This window comes from Coffea eugenioides, chromosome 2 (genome assembly GCF_003713205.1).
Source record: "Coffea eugenioides isolate CCC68of chromosome 2, Ceug_1.0, whole genome shotgun sequence".
Lineage (NCBI taxonomy): Eukaryota > Viridiplantae > Streptophyta > Magnoliopsida > Gentianales > Rubiaceae > Coffea > Coffea eugenioides.
The window spans coordinates 32272012-32283247 of NC_040036.1; the positions used below are offsets into that span (position 1 = coordinate 32272012).

General features: G+C 33.4%; 1 protein-coding gene and 1 long non-coding RNA gene across 6 annotated transcripts; one reads left to right on the plus strand and one right to left on the minus strand.

Annotated features, from left to right (window-relative positions):
- Window positions 1-6004: 6004 nt before the first annotated feature.
- LOC113764048 lies at window positions 6005-7555 on the minus strand. Its single transcript, XM_027308083.1, has 3 exons — window positions 7420-7555; window positions 7059-7271; window positions 6005-6378 (listed from the first exon to the last, which is right to left on the minus strand). The coding sequence occupies exons 1-3, from the start codon at window positions 7462-7464 to the stop codon at window positions 6220-6222; spliced, it is 417 nt and encodes a 138-aa protein (XP_027163884.1). The 5' UTR covers window positions 7465-7555; the 3' UTR covers window positions 6005-6219.
- Window positions 7556-8022: 467 nt separating this feature from the next.
- Window positions 8023-10589, plus strand: LOC113763322. 5 transcript variants are annotated; one of them, XR_003467331.1, is made up of 5 exons: window positions 8023-8459; window positions 8820-8912; window positions 9142-9538; window positions 9696-9880; window positions 10246-10589. It is a non-coding gene; the product is annotated as an uncharacterized LOC113763322 (long non-coding RNA). The 5 variants fall into 5 exon arrangements; XR_003467330.1 differs by having other exon boundaries at window positions 8025-8459; window positions 8844-8912; XR_003467333.1 differs by having other exon boundaries at window positions 8032-8912; window positions 9142-9253; window positions 9407-9538.
- Window positions 10590-11236: the final 647 nt, after the last annotated feature.

Consider the following 11236-nt stretch of genomic DNA (forward strand, 5'->3'; position numbering starts at 1 on the left):
GTCTTTCCTTTTCTGGGTACAACATTATGGAACCTATTGTTGAGATCAATTGTGCTTGTATTGAAGTACAAAATTTGCATTAGAAAGTTCATTTGTAAGACCAAACCAACCTTTATAGAGAGCAAAAATTTTAGTCAAAACATTTTTGTTTTCCATATGGTGTTATTCACAAGTGCATGATAAAATTTTGAAGAAATTCTAGTATTGCCAAACTTTTATAATAGTTATACTAATCTTTTACACTTAAAATGAATATACACAAGGTGGTGCAGTTCTTTGTCATCCTTGATAAAATTCTATCGGTAAATTAGTGCCCCATCTCTTTCTTGATAAGATTGTTAGAGAATAATTTTAGACTCACATATGTTTGAATTGGGTAGTGACGAAATATTTGCACCCTACACATGCATATAAACGAATTAATATCATAGTTGAAAGCATGACGCTTGTGTAATTACAAGGTTGATGTGATGTAAATTGTAATCCGAAGGAGAAAAGGTTTCAAGGTGAACTCTCGACATCATGGGGTTGATATTCATCAATTCACGGTGATGGAAATGTCTAGTGGCAAATTTTCATTGACTGAGTACCCAAAATTTGGGGACCATGTGTAGAAGTGGCTCAAAGATATTAGTTGCTTCATTGCTAAGACATATGGTTCTTGCTTTTCCTTTTCTCCCCTTTTTGTTGGAATTTGTAGTCTAAGCATAACCTCACGAAATGATGTTAAAAGTTGATCACAAAATCCATAAAAAAATAATTGATCACAAAAAATGACATAGTAAATATCATTAACTCTTAACAATTTATATTTTATATGCACGGCCTCCTTCAAATATATATTTCCATTTATACTGTAGGGGTGGGAATAGATTGTATTGTCGTGTTTTTTTCATGTTCATATTGAAAAATCTCAACCCGGACTCAACCTACTATACTTTTGTTTAGTGTCGCGTCATGACCTGCTTGTTAATGGGTTGATACGATCAAACCTATTTAACTAATTAAACATTTCGCACAATAATCATCTTTGTCAAATGAATCCGTTTAGCATACAATTTAACCTATCCACTCTTGTTATTGTAGAGATTTCAATGACAAGTTGCACGACAAAGTCTTCGAAGTATAAAGAAATTTCAAAATTCCAGTGGCAGCTTTCAACAATAGGAAAGGTCATTACTTAACATAATAAAACACATAACATAAGAGTTTTCAAAATTTTGAAGGCATAATGCAAAATTAAGTCTTCAAAACACAAAACAAACTTCAAGATCTAGAGTTTTCAGTAGCAATTAATAAAGTCTAATACTACAATACATAATTAGGCATGAAAGTTACAATACAAATAATAGGAAAAAAAAAATATGAGGGATGGTTTAGTGGTGTATAATCGTTAACCTATATGAGTTTGCTTTTCCCTAATTTCGTATCGTATTGGAATTGTGTTGTCATGTTATGCTAGAAATTGCCATCCTTAATTTTTCATATCAATAAGTTAGGGAAAAGCATTGAGGGAAGTATATTTCTTTTGTAATTTTCAAAATTTCTGTTCATCAATGTTACGATAAATGACAAAGCAACAGAAATTGAACAATTCTCCAATCTTTAGATGATGACTTTTCTTGAGAAAAATCAATCAGTTTTGGAGGCAATTAAAGAACGGCCCAGATGCAGAAAATTGTCAGACCATCCATTTGCAACTTATCTATCATTGGACCCATCACCAGAAGTTGCTGGTAATATTGATGACCAGCTGTGATCATTCTCACCTTTCAGTTGGTCGATTTCATACCTCATGGTATGATTTCAATAATACATATTTTGGAGCTTTATTCTTTTCTGAATTGTATAGGAATCAATCAACATATTAAATGTTGGCGTCCGTGGCATTATGTGTACTATCTTCTCTTATGAATATTTAAAGTTGTAAGGATACTATTTGATACAGTGTCATATTTAACAAATGTTCATAATTTTGCATAATAAAAAATGATTTCCCCATTCTTTTTGCCACATAAAGGAATTTTATATTCTTTTCAAGATAAACATATGGGCACTAACAGGTGTCGAGGCTGTGCAATAATAAATACCTGCTCAAATAAAGTATAGATTTTGTGGTAAGTAGGGTCGAATTCACAGGAATTGGGGAAATTCGTTTCTTTTAGAGTCCAGAATATGGGAGGTTTTTATAAAAATATAAAATTAATGAATTAACTAAATAAAAGCAACTCAAGAAAATAAATAGGAATTAATCAACAATAGATGTGACTCTCGCTAAAGGTGAAACTTTTCAGTCACGGTCCATTCAACTGATCATCGATGCGGAGATAATTCAATTACTCATTAATAGATTGGTTATAGTTGCCATACACGCGATGAACAACCAATTTTTTCTTACTTTTTCGATAGTCAAGGTACGACCGGTGACTATTTCCCTAACTAAGAAATAACCTTAGGTACGACCGTAGGATTCAATTTCTCAATTGCATTAAGAATTAGAAAAGCTCAACCCTAATCAACAAACACGCTACGAGAGTTTGTTTAAATTAGATCATACGTTTCTCTAACATGGGACCAATCACACTAGTCGCCACTGGTATTAACCAATCAAACAATTACGGATTTAACTGGTTAAATTGACAGTAGAGTATTAGGTTAATTCGAATATCGGACCCTTGATATTCAAATAACAAAACAATCATAAGAAGTTAAACCAGAAAACGTACGAATACCAATGAATAAAAGAAATAAATAAAATTAATTCGATCTCACAGATGTTTGACACCACATCTTCAAATTGACCTTCGACAAGAAAACGGAGATTTAGCTACGCATTCTAGAAGAGATTCCACAAGACTCAATTGAATCTGATTGCAATTGTTTTTGGCTCTAAAACTAATGAAGAGCCAGCCAAGCGGCCGTCCTCAACCTTGCAAAGCAAAGAGTCCTCATGCTTTTATTTTTGGCGCGAAGTCCTAATCAAACAGGAATTTGGCCTTTTCTCTCCTAGTTTCCTAATTCAAGTCTACTATCAAATAAAATTAGTCTCCTAAATAGAAAAATAAACCACAAAAGAAAGTATTTCAAATTTCCTAATTCAGCCATGAAACTAATAATTAGAATTCAAATCTTCCAAATCTTCCTCTAAAGCTGTCTAGAGTTTGAATCGAACTTGGAAACAGCTCCCGAACATGCCACCATCAATTTAACTGGAAAATTGCCACTTTTAATCACATTTTGCTCCTTTTCTTACAATTAGCACCATTAACCAAATATGAGTAGAAACCATTAATTAACACAATATTTGGTAAAATAAAAGAGGAAAATAATCATAAAATTAATGATAAAAATGCAACCTATCAGACACTGACAAAGATGCAATTCTAAAACCCGCAAACAAATGTAGTACCTCAATTTCATGTCAAAGAATTACTCTGTTTTGTTCTTTTTGGTGCGACAAAAAACATATCTACTTCAGAAAATTGACAAGTAATAGGTGTCTGAAAACTATGAGGGGAGTTGCAGCTCTTTACGTTAGAGAAGAAGGCAAAAAAGAAAGAAAAAAAAAAGAATCCACTTATAAAATTTAAGTTTAAGAATCCGATATGTTTAAACGATAGATACAAAAATGAAAACTTTTAAAGAGTAGGAGGTAGATTATTTTTTAATTTAGGTCTGTTGTATGTCGTTTAGAGTATGATTTTCTTTTTAAAAAAAAATGCAAAAGCATGAGGACTAAAAATTTTACTTTTATTGTTGTTGTTGTTTTTAATTATTTTTTTATAATGGAGGCTATCAACTTTAAATATGTAATTTATGAGAATGAAACGGGAAGAAAAAGCAATAATAATTTGAAACCATTAATCTTCAAAGCTCGAATCTACATCCCTTTTTCTTTTATCAATAAAAAAGAGACATTGTAAACAACCCAAAAACCATAGAGATTAACTAGCAATAAAGAAAAAAGAACAACCTAAAGAAATTGGAGGTCCACTATGTTATGGCTATGCCAATATTGTCATATACACTATTTGGTCTAAGTCAATTTTCTTAAAGGAAAAAAAACAGATTAAGATAAATAACGGATGCAATTGTGGGTTCTGAAATGAACACCCAGTTGCAGAACCACGTTGAAGTAGGGGGGAGCAATTGCCCTCCTCTCCCCAAACACCTCGACCTGAACTTTGAAAAACTCTTAAAATTGACTTGAAAAATTTTTAATTTTTAATCTTGTCTTACAATTTGCACTGTCTAAAATTTTTTAAATTTCTTATATTCCCTTACTTTGCCCCCTTTAAGCTCTTGAAATCTATAATTATCGCTTACTTAATATAATGATGGCAAATGAAACCAATTACCAGTTAAATTTTTTTTTTTAAAAAAAAAGACTTAAAACTTTTGATCCAAAAAAAATGAACGTAAAAGTTTGCTGTCTGGTGTAGAAAAATAATTATCATATGGTTATTGTTCTAAAACTTTATACAATTTTATCAAAATTTACATGTATTGAATGAAAATTTTTACCTTAGCCATACTGCATCATACACCAAAATAATTAAATAATTGTCCTGTCTTAATCTTCTATCCAAACTCCATTACTGTGTCAAAAGGAGGGAGGAGAAGAAAGAGAGAGAGGAAGAATAGACGAGAAGAAAAGGGATGGTAGCGATGCGCCGATGGTTGATGGTGGTAATGGGTGATTTTTTTTATTTTTAAAGAACATCCTAACAATATTTAAAATTTTATAAACACTCTAATAAACAATTATAGTAACAATTTTTCCATATACACTGCTATAATAAAATTTATTAAATATGATCTAAAAACACCTAATTCATAAGAAACACCAATTGGTATTCGGATTGAAAGGAATTATTACAGATATGATTAGTCGTCGCTGGAAGTTGGGCCCCAGATTTTATGCTTTTAAATTTGAAAAAAAAAAAAAAAGGTATCCCCTAAAACATGCTTGTTTGGCGCCCAAAGTTCCGCATGGATTAGTATGATTCCAGCGGCTCATTGTGGAACACATTATTGAAGCCAGTTGCATGCCCCCTTCTTATTCAGAACTGCAAAAATCGTTTTTTTTTTTTAACTGGGTGCAAATTTTGGTCCAAAATCTTTCCAAAGCTTATTCTTGGATAAACAATACAAGCACCAGCCGATGAAAAAATTGTTATTATATGCTCTTCTAACAAATTAAACACCAAAGACTCAAATGATCATGAATTGGTTATATTTGAGTTAGAGTGCGCTTGATAAAATTAAAATTTGAAAACTGAAATTTGAATCTATTAAATTAGTAAATTATTAAGTACTAAATTTGATACATTTGAGTGTATATTAGAATAAGTGATAAGCGAATAACTTATCACTTATTTTTTAGAACGAATTTTATTTTACTAATTTATTTAGAATAAGCGATAAGCGAATAATTTATCACTTATTTTTTAAAACGAATTTTATTTAAAAAATTCAGTGTCACGTGATGAATTCAGATGTTCTAATTTTATTTATCAAATGTGTCTGACTATATTAAAGATCAGATGTTCTAATTTTATTTATCAAATGTGTCTGACTATATTAAAGATCTGAATCCAATGAATTTAAGTATTGAATTGAATTATCAAACAATACCTAACACGTATAGAAACAGGGATATATTTGAGTATATATTAGAATAAGTGATAAGCGAATAACTTATCACTTATTTTTTAGAATGAATTTTATTTAAAAAATTCAGTGTCACGTGATGAATTCAGATGTTCTAATTTTATTTATCAAATGTGTCTGACTATATTAAAGATCTGAATCCACTGAATTTAAATATTGAATTATCAAACAATACCTAACAGGTATAGAAACAGGAATTTTTGACCATATCATAACTCCTCGAATATTCTCCTAACATATATAGATTTGTACCCTACCCGTTAGTTTAACCAACCAGTGAACCCCCAAACCAAATGTTGGCAATCAACAACAAATCATGTACTTCCTTAATTGAGTCAATCTAGACACACATCAATTTTGCAACCAACCAGTAAACACCCAAACTCCCAACTAACAGCTTCAACATTCATTAGTACAACAAAAGTTATAATTATCAATAATAAGCAGGGTTCTTAGGGAAAACATTATTATTAGGCCATTTCTTTACATTTACAAAACTTTCAAATGGGAACCAAAAGTGAGCAAAATCAACAAACAGCCTTGAAGTCATTGTCTGCTTTTATGGCTTCCTTTCCCTTTCACGCACGATTTGACTAATTGTTTTAGACCTTTTCTTGGGGAAGACTTCTCTGCAGATGAAATCCCTTCTTTCTTCTTCTTCTTCTCAGTCTCTACTTCTTCTTCCTCTTCTAACTGCAGACATAACTGACAACCACAATCAGATTAAATTACATAATGTAGACAGAACATGGCCAATTTAATCATGCAGCCATTGTTGAATTATCTGTTTTGAGTTGTGGAAAAATAGTAAATGCAATGGACTTGCCAGTTATCAAGATATGAGCAAAAGTCAAGCAATCACTAGTACTGAAATTTTACTGCAAAATTATTAACTTGCAATTCAGTATTTGTTTTAAAACAAAAGTCTTGATTCACAAGAACTTCTATATGAATAATACTTAAAAGGGATCTAAAAAAAAAACTATTGACATAAGAATGCATGGACTTCTTTTTATAACTTTTATGCCTTTAATTTACATCCATACACAAAGGACAATAAAATACATATAAGTTTTTAGAACTTTGGTGGGGGAAAAACTTTATGGAACTAATCCTTTATAGAACTAGTCCTTTTCCCCCCAAAAATAAAAAAATCTCATAATTATAAAAGTTCAGAATCCAATTCTTTTTTCCCCCAAAAGAATAGAATCTAACAACTAGCAAGATTTAAATAATAAAAAAAAGAACTTAAATAAGATTAAAACCCATCTGCACAATTTACAAAACTCACCAACTCAGGAGCCCAATAAGTCGGTGCATGAGGTCCAAAATCATGCAGCCCATCCAATAAAGTAGACCTTTTATTCAAGGAATTGGACTCTTACCTTTAATAAACGATCTTCCACATGGACTATCCTTTCAAAAAGGGTGCCTTTGATCCCAATTTCCAATATTACATCCTCAATAGGGCGACAATGCTTCTCCAAGCTTCTTGGAGAAAAGTCTTCACTTGTCAAAGTCCCGCTTGAGGGCGTTGATGCAGTAGAACTCTTGGGGGAATGGTAACCTGATCCTCTGATTTCCTCCAATTGTTTCAGCTATATACAAATATACATATATGTATAGAATCAAATGAAGCAGACAAACATAAAAGCTCTTTCTTGTTTGTTCATTTATGTGAAAATCCCACACACACACACATAGATATGTATGTATATGTATGTATGTATTAATCAATCGACTTACAATGTTGTCCAGGCGGTCTAGTCGAGAGAGAACTGGTTCTTCCATAGTGGCCAATTATTTTGGTTGGTTTTCGTCCCTCCAAAACTTCTTCCAGCCAAAAACAAAAAGACGAATTTTCTAGGGAATCAAAACTGGCCCTTTAATTTTCTCGTCTTTCCTTCTTTTTCCTTCCTTGGTGGGAATTGAGGGGATAATGGCAAGATTAAGGAGTTTTTATCAGCACTAGCTTAAACGTGACACTTGTTAAATAGTGAAGGGGTTCTGGTTATATAGTTTCAGAACTAAGAACACATGGCATGAATGTGCAAATGTTATGAGTTAAGAATGATGTTCTGAGTAACGAAAATGGGACACGTACGATGCTTCATGCACTGGATTTTGTAGATACACGTGCCCCATGATATGTGCAATGGACTATCCATTAGAACATTCTAAGGACGTGTAATATCTTACATATATAAAGCGTCGATAGCCTTTGTGAACAGTGCAGGATGAGCCGGTTATCGCGTGATTCTTGTGGCTTTGAGGGGTGTTTTGGTCCTATTTTTGTGGCTTTGAGGAGCGTTTTGGTCCTTTGTCATTCGGTGGTAGTGGCTGCGCTGGAATTTCCCGTGTGTCTGCGTGGCTCTCATTCCTTTCTTCTCATCCGCGTGGCTCTCATGCTTTTCTTCTCATTCTTGGCCTGTTCTTGGTTTTGGGAGCACCGCTTCAATTCCTCGTTCTTCTTCTTAGCTTTCTCTGGCCAGTGGCGGTCAGCAATTTTCTCTTTTGGTTATACTGAGTTGTGCCCTGTTCTCTCACCATCGAAGTTCACTGATACAATCGCTCTGTTTTCTCCATCTCTCCGTCTCTGCTTCACCCTACACATCGCCGCCCTTTCAATCACCTACTGAGAGATGATGCATTCCAGTTGAACACTCTCAAGGCGCGCATGAAATAATCAATCGGATAGCTTTGCTTTTTCTTGCTGCTCTCTCTAAGTTGCTCTACACACTTTTCCAAACCCTGTGCCAATCCTTTCTTATGAGAGCTGCTTGAAGGTGGGTAAAAATATTTTTCTGGCACCAGGTGAAGTTAATTTTTGGGGCTTTAGCTTATTTCCTTCCTAGCCTGTTTTTTGCCTAAAAATTTTGCCAAGTTTGAAACCCAACCATAGCTAAAGTTGATAAGTTGATTAAACTTAATAGCCGTCTTATTGTTTAGGGATGAAATTGATTTGTACCGTGACCTTTGTTATGTCTGGATTATTTATGCTATTTCCAGTTTTTTTTTATTCTTTTCAATATGATTTCATAGAAAGCTTCGGTCATGGGTTTGGCCTAATTTTTTTCAATTTTGATCACTAGAATTACGGTTTACTTAGTTTTAAGGTTCCTAACAAATTTCTTGTATTATCTAAGAATTTAAGTAAAACTCATCTCCAGTATCTTCGATGCTTCCAAGTGTGGTGTTATTCAGCTCAATAGTGGCTTCGCTCAAACTCCTCAGATGAGGTACAAGTTACATTCATAGTATCATCCTTTCTGGAATGCTTTTTTGTCTCTATCTAGCTATTGATATTGGTGGGAAGTCTGTCTATTGAAATATGGGAATGTATCTATAGTGTTGCTGGGAGACCATACGGAACATTTATTATAGGGCATTTTCCTTTGTTCAAATTTTGATAGATAACTAGCTGAACTTCCTAATTACTTCTCTGTTGGTTTCACTTTGTACACTCAGGTCTTCATGGAAAAATCTTTCTCAATACAAAAGGGGATATAGCATATATAGGTATTGCTATTAATCCTGATACCTGAACAAAGTCCGCCGATTCAGGAAGTGATCCAAGCTGGTGTTGTCCCTCGTTTTGTTCATTATCTTATTACGGAGGATTTCCTCAACTTCAGCTTCAAGCTCATTATTCCCCATCCTGCGTACAAAATGAAGATTATATTTGTTTGGTGTTACGTATAAATGTCTTTTTCCATCCTTTGCAAATTTGTAGTTTGAGGCAGCTTGGGCTCTCACAAACATTGCTTCCGGGACATCTATGCACACTAAGGTTGTAATAGACAATGGTGTTGTTCCCATATTCGCACAGCTTCTTAGTTCTCCCAGCAATGATGCCCGTGAACAGGTACATCTTTGATGGATGATAAAGAAATTTCCTCTTCTGGTGTTTGGAATCATGTTCAATGCCTTGCATTGCTTTCTGGATTTTGAATGTTGCATGATATAATTGAATTTTATTGTTATTTATCTCTTATTCCTTAATTTTCTTTTAACTACATTAGGCTGTATGGGCTCCGTGAAACGTGGTTGGTGATTCCCCAAAATGCCGTGATCTTGTTCCTGGTCATGGAGCTCTAGGTCCTTTGTTGGCTTAGCTAAATGAGCATGCAAACTATCATTGTTGCGAAATGCCACGTGGACACTATCTAATTTCTGCAGAGGCAAGTTTCAGCCATATTTTGACAAGGTACTACATTCAGCTTGAATGTCTGTTCATCTCACAGCTCTTTCAATTCTACAGGATTATGTGCATGCTTTGCTCTTTCAAAGCTTTTTTCGTCTGTAGTGGATGCCAAAGTAGTCTACATGTCCCTCATAAGAAATTGCTTTGACACCCCCCCTGTCCATGTTTGCTACATTCTTGTGCTATGAGACATTAAGTAGTTGCTACATTCTTAACTTCCTCCATCTTGTTCTGTGGTCAACTGATTGATTCACAGCCAATCTTGTTATAAGATGTTTACTTATGCTTCCTGATAATATTTTTTTTTTGTAAACTGTAACAAAAGATTAGTTGGTCAATGATATTTTATTTTTTGTTTGTGAATACAGAGAGAATGCAAAAGTTCAGTTGGATTACATACTCAACGTCACCAAAGGCTCGTGTAATTACGCTGGATGGATTGAGAAAAATTCTCAGGAGTCATTAGCGTTTATTTTGAACCTAAATGAATTGGTTGGCTATACTATTATAATTGCCGTTTACTTTTGCTTTAGTTTTGTGTACAAGATTAATATAGTATATGCTAGCCCACTATAGCTGTTATGTATATACATATTTTTTCAGAAACGGTAGGAATTGTATTAATGATTTAATGCTTTACATTTGGTGAGCAAAGGCTCCTAAAAGGCTATACAAAAGTGTTAGATCACAAGGATTGTTCCATTCCTCATCACCATATGTGCCTAGAGCATATCTACTTACATTTTTAACCAAGCTATCACTTTTCCTATCAGAGCAGAATGAGCATTTTTTAAACAAAAGCTCACTATAGCTGTTATAAACTGTTCCCATTTTATTGCTATGTGATATTTATGATTTAGTTTTAAACATAAACATGCAAATCTCTCAATCTCCTGGGCTAAATTTTGGTGTAGAAAGTTTACATTATATCACAGGTTTAAGCAAATTTCGGTGCACATTATATAATATATTTAAATGATATTTTTCTTAATACATTGCACATTATATCCTTGGGTTAGGTAAATTCATATTACCTTCGCACGCATCGTACGCTTGTACCAAGAAGGCAAGAAGTGATAGCTAAAGCCCCCCTCCCAAAATATATATATATATATATACCCAGTCATACTTCACACTGTACAACCAAAGCAATCATCTGTTAACTATGTCAAAAAAAAAAAAAAAAACAAACACACACACACACACAACACTAACAAAAAAATATACCACAGCAGCAAAAAAACCAATCCAAGCTATCTGACGCATGGCGTCAGGGCCTGAAAAACTAGTATATATATATTTCATCAAAAAAATTGAGCAAAATAAATCATGAATTGTTATATTGCTTCCAAATGACTT

What these genes read in the sequence shown, in the direction of transcription:
- LOC113764048 (XM_027308083.1), bottom strand. Translation starts at nt 7,464, where the DNA reads ATGGAAGAACCAGTTCTCTCTCGACTAGACCGCCTGGACAACATT. An exon ending in TAGACCGCCTGGACAACATT is followed by an intron (nt 7,272 to 7,419) that starts GTAAGTCGATTG and finishes ATTTGTATATAG; the next exon opens with CTGAAACAATTGGAGGAAAT. An exon ending in TGGAAGATCGTTTATTAAAG is followed by an intron (nt 6,379 to 7,058) that starts GTAAGAGTCCAA and finishes TGTGGTTGTCAG; the next exon opens with TTATGTCTGCAGTTAGAAGA.